Below are 12,445 nucleotides of genomic sequence, written 5' to 3' on the forward strand. Positions count from 1 at the left end.
AGGCCACTCCCACAGGTCCTGTCACTGGTCATCACAGAGAAGAGATCTGTCCCTCCTCTTCCCCTCACAAGGGAGTTGTAGACTGCAATGAGGTCTATTTATTGAGAAACAGGTGATATCTAAGAGATCAAACACCCTACACCTTAAAAAAACAAATATACACAACCAGGGTATCAGTATCATCAACCACCAGGTCTGTAACAGAGTTTCTGTCCTAATATCATTGAATTCATAAGAGAGCAACCTCTTGGTCACAAACGCCTTGCCACCATAACTGCCATTTCCTTCTTCTGCTTGTGTTCCTACTTGTTATTCTATTTATCTAGGAATTATTTTACACTACTGTTCTCCAGTTTTGAAGAGTGGAAGTGGGGCGCATGAACACGAAGAATGCACAGAAAGAAAATTCTCCATGGGTTAAATAAATCCTTAATCTCCCACAGCTGTTGCTTGATAAAGTATTTTCTGCCTCTTGCAAATCCTATGAAACTGAACTCAGTCAGCTGTAAATGACTACATAAATAACATTTAAGCCGGCTCATACGTATTCTCTTAAAACCTGTATTGTAAGGCATTTGTTGGCTGGGATAGAGGGAGGGAATTAAAAGACTAGACACCAGATTAAAACTAAAATTTTAGACAGTAGTGACATTTAATCTGTTCAGAGTTTGCTCATCTATTCATTGGCTAAGTAATGGGTCTCAGTATCAAAAATATTAACATACGCCAAGTTACAGTCAATAGACTTGAGGAAAATTGCTAATAGTGGCTTATAAGCTACTTTATGAAATTATCTTCTAAACTAATGAAGAATAACATATCCTACTAACTAGTATAAATGTATTTAATTTTAACCTAATGACAACACAATCTTGTTAATCTAACATGTGTGCTGCTTTATTTTTTGTCTAGTAGTGATAACCACAAAATATATCTGAGCCCAAAACTCCACTTGATCTTGGTTCTCTTTACACACAGTGTCAGGAGGTGGTAGCTTCTGATTCCCGCACCACACCGCCACGTCCTGGTGCGTGGGACAGACTGTGTTGCTTAAAAATCCTGCTGCTGCACATGTGCACTTGTACCACTCTGAGCAGTCAGGTGAGAAACTGCCAATCTGTCAAGTGTAACACGTTCACAGGACTTTACCTTGTCAGCCTGCGTCTTCTGCTGAGCTTCCAAGTTCCCACCCATAACAGAATAAATGTTGATCCACCCATCAAAAGTGGCAGCAGAGAAGACTGAAGGATTCCTAGGACACCACTGGACGTCAAAGCACCACTGACTCCGAATGGGCAACTCATAAACCACCTATCACAGAAAGAGAAAAGACAGAAGCACAACACAAATAGTCCCCTGCCTTCCCCAAATTACTTGCCCACAGCAAGTATGTCACACTTAATTTACATATCACCATTGTAAATCTTATTTTTACTTCTTGAAGGATGCATTTGCAACCAAGTTATAGCGCATTGAGTCCAAACAGCAGAAAGCCACAAAAAGCTCCTACAAAATAGGATTCTGATTGTAGAGCAAAATCCAAAAGCAACAAGTCACTTTTGCGCTACTTTTTAAGTACTACTGTATCAGAGTACTACGGCTTTGTCACATCTGCTGTTAACCAAGGGAGAGACACTAGAAAACAGCACAAGAAAAACAGAAGTCAAGAGGCAAGAAAGTGTCATGAGCAAAAGCTTATAAACAGAAAGAATAGTCTGGAATAACAAATATGACAAGGAAATACAGAGCCAACAGAAAAAAAAAAGACAACAAGAAGAGAGGACAGTAATAGCTGCATATGAACTATGAAGGTCATTGCAGCAAACAAGTTTATGGTCCAGCACTCAAAAATGCAAAGTTCAATTCATGGCCCAGCCACCGACTTCCTTCCTGCCTGATGTTGGGCAACAGACTAATACAACCTTGACTTTGAACCTCCAGCTTGTAAAATGAAGAGATTTCCTTTATGCTTTATAGGAACAAAGTATAGACAATCACAGCTTCATTTTCTGTGGGAACATGATCTGTGTTTTCTGTTCCCAGGTATAAGCAAACTAATATAACTCGCTTAGATTAAAATCTAGACTGCCAAATTGAAAAACAAACAACCCCCCAAAAAACCTAAAACCCAAACCAAATATCTCCCAAAACCAAAGAAACCAACCCCTCCCCCAAACTTACCAGATCAGCCATTCTGTATAACTGTACTATCCCTACTACTGCAAACCTTCCCAACTTTTGTATCACCTGGAAATTTTCTGTTAATTGGTACCAAGTCAAGAAGAGCCTCCTAACAATACATATACATAAAAGTCTAACTTAAATTTGGACTGCAAATCTACAGCAGCATGCATAAACACAAGTCAGCTGCACTAAAATTGTTTGTATTTTTTCTTCTAATTTTTCTACTAAAAGACAGTGAAAATACTTTCGTAAAAATTAGACATCAGGAATGTTTCAGAGTCTGATTCTCTTCTAACCACTACAGTTCTGCACAAAGTGAGCATCAAATCCCATGAAACTACAACAGCAACATTTCATGCACTTTAGGAAATTTGATTAATTTTTTTCCATGCCTCCCAGGCAAAAGTGGTCAGCTAAGTGAAATTGTCCCATGAAATTAATCTAGCCTGGGGCTCCCAGATGGACTTTGTTCAGTATTGTTAGAGCACTTTCCCTATGCTATCATCAAGATCAACTGCATGAATTTTGTTCAAAGTTCAAAATTCAGTTTTATCCAAAAATTCAGCATTGAATGAATAACTGTGCATAAAACATTTTTACACAGCCCTGTTTTAATTCAGTTGATACCTAAATATTCCAGAGATGGTAATTCTGAGATACATGACTACATAACCATATATGTGAAGCATGAATAAAGTTTACACACATTATTTAACTACATTTATTCCCCTCTCAGTGACCCTAAAAAATGTTCTTTGTTCTCTTTCAAATTTCCTCCTAAAAAAAACTTACTAAGAGAAGGAAGAAGAGGAAACACATGGAAACAGAGAACACTAATGTGTGAGTATAGCAAGAGTAATCATAATTTGTCGAAATTAAGTCCCAGTTAAAGTTTTCTTCCCTTTATGATCTCTGGACACAGATGTATCAGGGAAAATCTCTGCCCATCTCCGTTTTTTTTCAGTCTGGATATGGACAACACTCTCATTCACTCCAGATAGGAAGAGCGCAAAAGACGTACTTGAGAAAATTATATTGGCACTCCACAGGGATACAGGGAAGGGACACACACATGGCATAGCACACAACTCCATAAAGCAGACACTGTGTCCTTACAGCTGTGGTTACGTACCTCCCCCATACTTGGGTTCCAGCACAAGATCCGGTTGTCTTTGGCACTACTCAACAGCAGTTCGGGGTCAGCCTGGCACCAAGAGACAGATAGAACTCCCCTAAAATAGATCAGAAAGAAATGAGCCATATTTCCTATCCAGTCCACTCTGCCACCCAGTTACCAAGAAAGCACCATCCACCAGCACTTAGGCTCAGAAATGCTAGTTCTCACCTCTGCCTTCAATCAGATTCATCTGTGAAACAAAGCAGGCCCAGCAGAAAATCATACTTCTCCTAAGCCCAGTCTCTCAGATGTCTCCTTTTAGAAGATGGAGATCCTTGAAAAAGGCAACACCACATGCAAGCCCTCACCTTGTGTGCCCTTCCAGCTGGCTCAGAGGAGAGGTAGCAAAACGCAAGTCCCATATTTGGATCACTGGCAAGCGGTCATCCTCAGAGGAAAGGACTAGCTGGGTTGCAACTTCTGGATGCCAGGCCATTCCTGAGCAATGCATCTAGGGACAAAAATAGCATAGCTGAAAATTCAGCAAGGCAAGCTGGCAGAAGCACAAATGGCCCAGAGCCATGGCATCCTGTACTGAACTCGCCTAGAATGCTTGAAATAAAGCAAGTCTAGCAATGTCTTGCTCTGGGCAAAAAGTATTTCTACCTTCTATACACAGCAAAAAAACACCCACTACCATACAGAAGTTGAAGTTCAAAGTTGACTTAGCAAGACAGCTGGAATTAAAACACAGGAGGCTCCTCATAAATGAGCTGTGAACACAGAAACTGAACACTAGAGTGCCTGAACTGTAGGAACAATAAGGGGTCTTTTTCTCCATTTCATTAGAGAAAAAAAAAAAAAAAAAAAAGAGAGGCGCTTTGATGCTACAACTCCAAGAGAACTAGTCCCAACAGCTCCTAGAATAAAAACACTTGTTCCCAAGAGTCTGTGATATTGCTTTGTAGTCACATGTGGCATGTTGTAAGCTAGTTAGAATCAGAGCCTTCTCTACACTCACTCTGTTGCTGTGGTCACTGACTTTGATGATAGGCTCATTCTTCCTGAGGTCCCAAACCACAGCCTTGCCGCTGGGGTGAGCAGAGGATAGGATATGCTGCACCTGCCGATTCCAGGACACCACACTGATGTCTTCGTGAGGCTGCCAAGACAGGAAAGGCCAGACATCCATAATTACCAAGCTGAGGGAACACCAATCACAGGATTCTGTCACTAGTTTAACTAAGGGATTTGATGATACATAGATTCCTCTCTTCAGTCACTGATCAACTAACTGGAAATACCAGCATCACTGACCAGAAAGCCTAGGGACAGTCCTTTACTCACACAGTACAGTGGACAGCAAAATTCTATAGGGGAATGTCACCTGGAAAAGCACCTTTGCATTTTGGGAGCAGGTATTGGATTCTGCATTGGCTAAATGTGTTATAAATCACTCCACAGAGGACTGCAGCTGAGGCAACATGGATGCTTCTACCCTGACTTCTCAGATGAACTTAAATGGAAAGATGACCTTGTGCAATGTTTCAGGAGTGCAGTGAGACAGAAAATGACAAAGTATTCAAGGTAATTGTTGTTATTGTATCTACTGCAGTGCAGGAGATCAGCAAGGAAAAATCTGGCCCCCTTTTAGGTAAGTTTACTATGATTTTTCTACTTTCAGGAGTTGATTACCCTGAACAACATAATCAGCACCAGATCAGAAGCTTCCTCCTCTTCAAACTCAGGAAACATTATCTGGGAGCAATAGCCAAGATGTATTTAATGGTTCACTGGCTCTGCTAGGAATATGACTTTCATGAGATATGAAAAGCCTCAGCTGAAGCCTGAAATAAATTCATTCCTCAGAGAAGGCCCAATAAACCTTCTTAATCCATCACACATGCCCCAGCTGGATCACAAGATAAACTGGTCAGTTACTTGATTCAAATCCACAAAGAGTTTACCCATCCATGTAAAGTGCATCCTTCCAGAGCTTGTCAGCCTACCTCCCCTCCCTTTACAACACTTCTTCTGCCCCCCAGAATGAAACCACTCACTTCTCATTCATCTTTTTCCTGACAGACATCAAAGTCATTCACAGACTGACCAGGTTAGGATGTCTCCACACACATCTTTTTGTCTTGCCTAGTGAGATATAAAACTGCAGGTGTATTGCCCAGAGGAAAACTCATTTACCTGTGATTTAGTCCCTGGAGTCATAGGCACACTGAAATTATTCAAGTCCCAGATGAAAATTTCAGAATCGTTGGCTCCAGAAGCCAAGAGATTACTCTGTACAAAAAAAGAGAAAAAGCTCAGCTGAGTTTCCTGATCACAGGGAAAGAGGACCGAGTCCTTAAAAATAAACAGAAGCAAAAATCCTGAGATCTTCCAAAGTCAGATGAGAGCTACATTTCACAGCCATTGGTAAGCAGAAGGATACTAACTGGATTATAAACCAAGCACATCTCTGGCCTCTGTGCCTTCCGCTGTGCCATGGTACAGACCCTTTAAAATTTGTCTATTTCGTGCAGGTGGCTGCTCTTACTCCCGATGACACTCTGCCAGAGGCCTGGAAGCAACTCTCTCTGTCCAGCTGAGCCTTTGCCCTGCATCCTGGCACCAAGGACATTTCTTCTGAGAAGATACAGGTTTCCATGACCGACTGCAGACAGTTTTCAACTTGCCTTTGTGCTACCACAAGAACAGTGTTCTGTTCACTCCTCATTTATGCTGCAGTCCCTTCAAGTGTGATCAAAGCCCTACTGAATTAAACATCAACCAAACGAATAAAATAAAGAAGTTCTAATTTCAAATGGACAACGGTTTACCATGTAACAATATTACAAGACATGTTTTTATAGAGAGTAAGAGACTTGATCAAAGTCACAGGGGAATTCAGTGGCAAAGTTGTGAACAGAACCCAAATATGAATCTCAAACGAAGCTTGTGTCACAATTACCGTGCCTCTTAATTTAAAAATTGTTCCTTCACTTTATAAATCTCTATTCACAAAAGAAAAGCATATTTTCTAACATGAAGGTTAGCTTTCCTCCAGTTACAGGTACCTTGATGTTACGTACCTGAAAAGGGTTGAAGTCAAGAGCTCGAACAGGACCTGAATGCTTCTCTGTCTGCCCAATCACAGGCTCACTCTTCGAAGACAAGATGCGGTGCACACTGTACATTGTCAGTACACCATTGTCCCCTCCACCAATGACCACTCCAGAGGACTCTGGAGATCCGTTTCCAAAGTTCCCCCAGATCAGCTTATGAAACCTAAAAAAAGAAGAAAATAAAGCTGGCAATGGCCACAATGTTTGATGGAATTCAAGATACCCTCTGCATTACCAAAACCCACATCCATGTTTTGACCTACCAAACACATCCATCAGTCTGCACCTTAAACAATCCCCTTTTAAGAGGACTTGGGCTCTTGCATGCAAAAAAAGAAATAAGCTTCCTTCCAAAAACTTTTAAGCGGAACTTAAAAAGGAAGAGCTTGTGGTTGTTTTGTTTTGTTTGTTTAAAACTTTTAGGACCTCACATAGGATTTGGTGGGTGAAATCCTGTAGCCTACATTATATAGAAAAATAGATTAGATAACTATGACATTCATTCTCAGAGCTGTTATCTGGAAAATATGTTTACCCCCTTTAAAATCTGCTAGTTAGAACAAGGCTATGTTTTACACTGGGTGCAAATGTTACCGACTGATCAGCCAAAGAAATCATCTTTTCTTAAAAAGCTAGAACGTAAGTTTCACTCTGCCTCTAGGCTCTTTAGTGTAAATTGTTAGTCCCAGCAAATAATGTCTCTACTCACTGGCTGACTACCATGCAAGTAATTTCAAATTTCTCTAATGGTCCAACTGCTCTACTTTTATACCCAACATGATCTGTGTAAACAAATACGTTCAATTTTTGAAGACAGAGGTCAACTGATTCAAAAGATCACTTTATACACTAACATTATCTCCTCCTCTCCTTTCTTGTACCAGAAAACCCTTTTCAGTTTTATTGATTGATACATCAGTATGAGCCTCCAGTACCTGTTTGAGGCAGGAAGTGTTCCTTTCTGCTTCATATCCAGGGAGGGATCCCTGAAGTCAACCTCAAATATTTCCAAGGTGGCATTTGTACTGAAGGATGCATCCAGTTGCTGGGCAGATGTTCCTAGCAGAAGTGCAAGGGCAACACAAGTGGGCACTTTTTTCAAAAGCACAAGATACAGAAAGAACAAGGCACTGAAAACCTATTCCTCATAGTCAACACAACTTTGGTCTTGGTGCCTGTTCAGAGAGAGGACATGTCTGAACACCTCAGAAAAAAAAGAAACGACAATTCTGACAAAGACCTTGAAAGAAATTAGAAAGAAGTTCTTTAAGAAATTCTGGGCACCAAGGTCACTGTTGCACAGATAACTTTCTCTCTTGGGATAGATATAACTCATGTACCCTCCTCCAAGCAACCATGGCTTCTAATAATAAGTTCTTCTCTAAATTACAAATGCAGTTCCATCATGAAATCCAGCTACAATTATGATCCCAAATACTTTTGTATACTGCTCCTCAACTATGACCACGTGTCTTAATCAGACCTTCTGAGCCCACTCTATAGGTAAAGTTTTTCAACTCTAACCCAGTAAACACACCTCAATGACCCACAGACAGCTATCAGTCACACAATGATTGACTACCCTCCTTCTCCCTAGCTTACAGAATAAAAGCTAAAAATTGATTTCACATTGCCTAGTGGGACACTGCCAGGCACACAGTCAGCCCGTCCCCCAGTTATCACAGGGATGCCTGTGGCACAAAAAGTGCCCAAGAGACTATTAAAAAGCAGTACAAATTATGAAACTATGTAGTTTCTGATCTAAAACAGACTGAAGCTAAGACCTTTGGTTCAACCAAAACTCTGGCCTTGTTATGGAAACACAATATAGACTATCTACCCCAAAAATGATAATGTTGTTTCTAAGGTAACAGTTGACATTTTGCCATCTTTTTTTTGACAGTCATCCATGCGAAAAAAAGTCAAAACAATATTGCAGTGCTGCACAACCCAGGCAGGAAACAGAGCTGACTAGCTGGGCAGAGAACTGTGGTGGGGTGACCATGGCTATAAACCAGGTGCCCACCAAAGCTGCTCTATCACTCACCTACTCAGCTGGATAGGGGAGAAGAAATATAATGAAAGGCTCATGAGTGGAGATAAGGACAAAGAGAGATCACTCATCAGTTACTATCATGGGCAAAACAGTCTCAACTTGGGAAAATGAGTTTAATTTTAACTACCAATCAAAATCAGAGTAGAATAATGAGAAAATGAAAACTAAATATTAAAACACCTTTCCCTCTACCCCTCCCTCTTCCAGGGTTTAACTTTACTCCTGAATTGTCTACCTCCTCCCTCCCCCAGCAGTGCAGGGGAAACAAGGGTTACAGTCAGTTCATCATGCATTGTTTCAGCTGCTCCTCTTCCTCAGGAGGAGGACTCTTCACACTCTTCCTCTGCTCCAGTGTGGGAGACAGTTCTCTACAAACTGTCTCCAATGCAAATCCTTCCCACAAGCTGAAGTTCTTCACAAACTGCTCCAGCATGGGTTCCTCCCATGGGGTGCAGTCCAGGAACAGACTGTTCCAGCCTCAGTTACTCATAAGGTCAGAAGTCCTGCCAGCAAACCGGTTCTAGTATGGGCTCCTCTCTCCATAGAGCCACAGGTCCTACCAGGAGCCTGCTCTAGCGTGGGCTTCCCACAGGGCCACAGCATCCTTTGGGCATCTACCTGATCCAGCACGGAGTCCTCTCTGGATTGCAGGTGGGTATCTGTTCCACTGTGGATGTCCATGGGCTGTGGGGGGATAGCCTGCCTCACCATGGTCTTCACCACAGGTTGCAGGGGAATCTCTGCTCTGACACCTGAAGCACGTCCTGCACGGCCCTTGGTGACTGCAGAATTGTTTCTCTCGCATATTCTCACTCCTCTCTTTGGCTTCAGTTATGCAGGGCTTTTTTCCTCCCCTTTCTTAAATATGTTATCCCAGAGGTGTTACCACTGCTGCTGATGGGCTCGGCCTTGAACAGTGGTGGGTCCATCTTGGACCCAGCTGGCACTGGCTCCAATGGACACAGTGGGAGCTTCCAGCAGCTTCATACAGAAGCCACCCCTTCTACCAAAACCTTACCACACAAGCTGTCAGCTCCACACAGACAATAAACTCGCCTGCTGTCAACTCAGTGGACAGGCTGACTTTCTGCTTCAGGAAATAAAATTACTATAACAATTGTTAATAATTAATAAAACCAACAAAACGAAATGTAAGGTTTTGCAAAACTACTGAAAATTGAATGTTAACCAAAACAGGCAACTTTAGGGAGAAGAGGTTTCTATTATTTGATTTTCAAGTCACATGATAATGACTGAAGACAGATGAGTAAAACTGAGCTTACACAAACATTACTTGAATTAACTTTTTTTTTCCTCCACAGACACAGCAAGTATGCTGTTTTTCAATAGCAAACAGGTGTTGGAATCCATACAGACTTAATTAGAAATTAGATCAAAAAAGTCATGTATTCAACCTTTAAAAAAATCACTGGCCTTTAAAAATGTCAAAGTTGGGGATAAAAGTAATCCTCTACCAGTTACTTTAAAAAACCATAAAGCTGTAATTCTGTATATTGCTTGTAAGTTTTCCAGAGACTATTTAGGTGGAAACTATTGAAAGTTAAAATCAATACAACTCTACATAAAATCTTTGTGATTTATACTTTATTATTCACGAATTGTGAAGAACTTTACCTGTTGCTAGATAAATGGGGTGGTTGTTTGCTGGACTCCACGCCTGAACAGCTGTTCGCTCGATTTCTTTTAGCTTCATTTTCTAGGCTCTGAAAGAAATTTCACACAGCGATTAGAATAGACAGATAGAGTCCACATGAAAATAATCGCATCAGAAACAAAATATTCCCCTTACCAAGATACCATGAGAACAAATTGCTCTCAATAGAGTGAAGTTACTTGCTACTTCCTGAGGTAGTGAATACAGTTTTACTGTAATGAATCAGGATATTTTAGACGTCATTACAGAAGACCCCCCCACAATCCAACTATGTGACCCCAGATTTTCTTTCACATATAGGTCTCTTTTTCATACATCCCAATCACAGGAGAGGGACCTAAAGCAGATCTAAATTAAACAACATACTCAAGTCTTCAGTCCAAGCTGGTTTAAATCAGCTGCAGAAATTAATTTACACAAATGTATTTTGCTCTAGCACTAGCTGCTCTCTCTGAACAAGCAGATGTCATTACATACATAAGCAAAAAGGGAGCAGAAGGAATCTCAGGGTAGGCTAAATTCCAAGCAGAAAAGTGACGTGGCCACATAAAACAAAGTGCAATGCTATCACGTGCCAATTCAGTTAATGTACTTTGTTCTTGCTCCTATGAAAAGCAAAAGTTAAAAATCCCTTGACTTTCTCTTTGAATCTCTTTGGGCAAATGGTAGAAGGTGAGAAGAAGTAATCCACAAGTAAATACTGGTTTCAATCTCAGCACTGACACCTGTAAAATGGAAACAAAACTTCCCCATGCCACTGGAGAGAGATTAGTTGGGCAATAATGTAGCAGGGTAACTGAAAGTCAAACATCAGCAGCAGGCAGCCAGGAGGCTGCAAAACTGAATATAAATACAAATTATTGTCCTGTGCAGGATCCCATGCTTACCAAGGAGAAAGCACCCAGCACCTCTCCATGGCTGATGGAGACAAACAGACCTTCTAAGCATCATAAATGATGTGTGGACATAGCATTCACAGACTAGCAAGGTCACTCCCATAAGCAGTTCCTTTCAGGCTTGGCTGCATTGCAGCCTTATAGCTTTAGCTAATCAGAACTGTTAACTATGCATTCAGACTGTATCGTGACGAATAAAGTAAAACTACCAGCAGGCAGCACAGAAAAACCCTCTGCATCCTGTCAGCTTGCTGTAATTAACTTCTCCTGCTTACTTGACACTGTTTGTGTAAACTACAACCTATATCACATGGCCTTCTGTTCAGCTGCAGGGCTACAAGTCTCAGTGTTTCATAGTTTGGCCTTAGTCAGGCCAGAATACAACCAGGTTCATAAATGTACCTTGCTGTGGGCTTGCCAGCCCACTGTCTGGCCGAAAAAGGAAAAAAACCCAAACAAACAAAAAAACCCAACAAAAACCAACTCAGTTTTGAAAAAGCCTTCCATCACCTTGTGGCTTATATGAAGCTATGACCTCCTGAGGTCCACATAAGGGGAAATCTGGTCAGCATTACTTTGTGGGCTTGGACCTCCTAGCTAATAACTCTATGCCCTTTTTAGGGTTTCTTCTCCATCACCAGTTAGAAGTTAAGGACATCCTCTCTCTCCCCCATGCATTTTCAGGATATGCTGTTTGACTAGAATCTATTTAATGTTTTTCAGCATTAGTCTGCAGCAGTATCCCCCAAAGCTCAAACTGCCTACTGCTATTCTCACATTAACCTTATCCCAACTTAGCTGCTAAGGCCCAAAGGAATCTGAACAGAACTCTTGTACAATTAAAGAAGTGCAACTATTTCTTCATGCACCCTAGAAACAGAAGTGGAAAGGTCATCTCCTCCTCATCATAACATATCTCCAAAACTTACTTTCCAATCTTCCAGTGCACATTTTGTGTGGTACTCCTTAGGGGTCCACCATATTCCCTATGCCAAGATGTTCCAGTGCCTACTCATTTGTGCAGGAACACTGTCCAGATCTCCTCCCTTCATTGGCAGAGGGGAATGAAAATATCCCCAGAAGTCAGGTGAATCTGCTATAAACAGTTATTGCACAAGGTTCTACCTGATTCCACAGACGTGGGTAGGCAGGACAGTTGGTACATTCCTTACCAGTCCCTTTCTTGCCCCTTCCTCCTCCAGTTATAATCCATCAGTTGTAGGAGCTGACTACATCCAGGCCTCACTGTTTCTTGGCTTTTGAGAGAGCAACTTCCCTGTAAACATTAATAGACAATGGCCAAGAGACCTCTTCCCTCTAGGAAATTAACTGGTAAGGAAACAATGAAGAGTGCAATGATCAGAAACTTAGGTGAATGGTAGGAGCTCCCACTCCTTA

At 41.3% G+C, this 12,445-nt stretch overlaps 1 protein-coding gene across 6 annotated transcripts in view; it reads right to left on the bottom strand.

Moving 5' to 3' along the window:
- SEC31B (SEC31 homolog B, COPII coat complex component) overlaps positions 1 to 12,445 on the bottom strand; it is a 38,133-nt gene that overhangs the window by 21,440 nt on the left and 4,248 nt on the right. For 4 of the 6 annotated variants that reach the window (XM_032694616.1, XM_032694617.1, XM_032694612.1 and 1 more), the window contains exons 2-9: positions 10,112 to 10,200; positions 7,356 to 7,479; positions 6,388 to 6,583; positions 5,501 to 5,596; positions 4,323 to 4,463; positions 3,670 to 3,812; positions 3,317 to 3,416; positions 1,150 to 1,311 (exon numbers count right to left, since the gene is read on the bottom strand). In XM_032694616.1, coding sequence (XP_032550507.1) covers positions 1,150 to 1,311; positions 3,317 to 3,416; positions 3,670 to 3,812; positions 4,323 to 4,463; positions 5,501 to 5,596; positions 6,388 to 6,583; positions 7,356 to 7,479; positions 10,112 to 10,190 — 1,041 coding nt within the window. In that variant the 5' untranslated portion in view covers positions 10,191 to 10,200. Of the gene's footprint in view, positions 1 to 1,149; positions 1,312 to 3,316; positions 3,417 to 3,669; positions 3,813 to 4,322; positions 4,464 to 5,500; positions 5,597 to 6,387; positions 6,584 to 7,355; positions 7,480 to 10,111; positions 10,201 to 10,517; positions 10,675 to 11,976; positions 12,238 to 12,445 lie in introns of those variants that run through there. The other 2 variants (XM_032694613.1, XM_032694615.1) reach the window with 2 other exon arrangements.

Source organism: Chiroxiphia lanceolata, chromosome 8, assembly GCF_009829145.1.
Source record: "Chiroxiphia lanceolata isolate bChiLan1 chromosome 8, bChiLan1.pri, whole genome shotgun sequence".
Classification (NCBI taxonomy): Eukaryota; Metazoa; Chordata; class Aves; order Passeriformes; family Pipridae; genus Chiroxiphia; species Chiroxiphia lanceolata.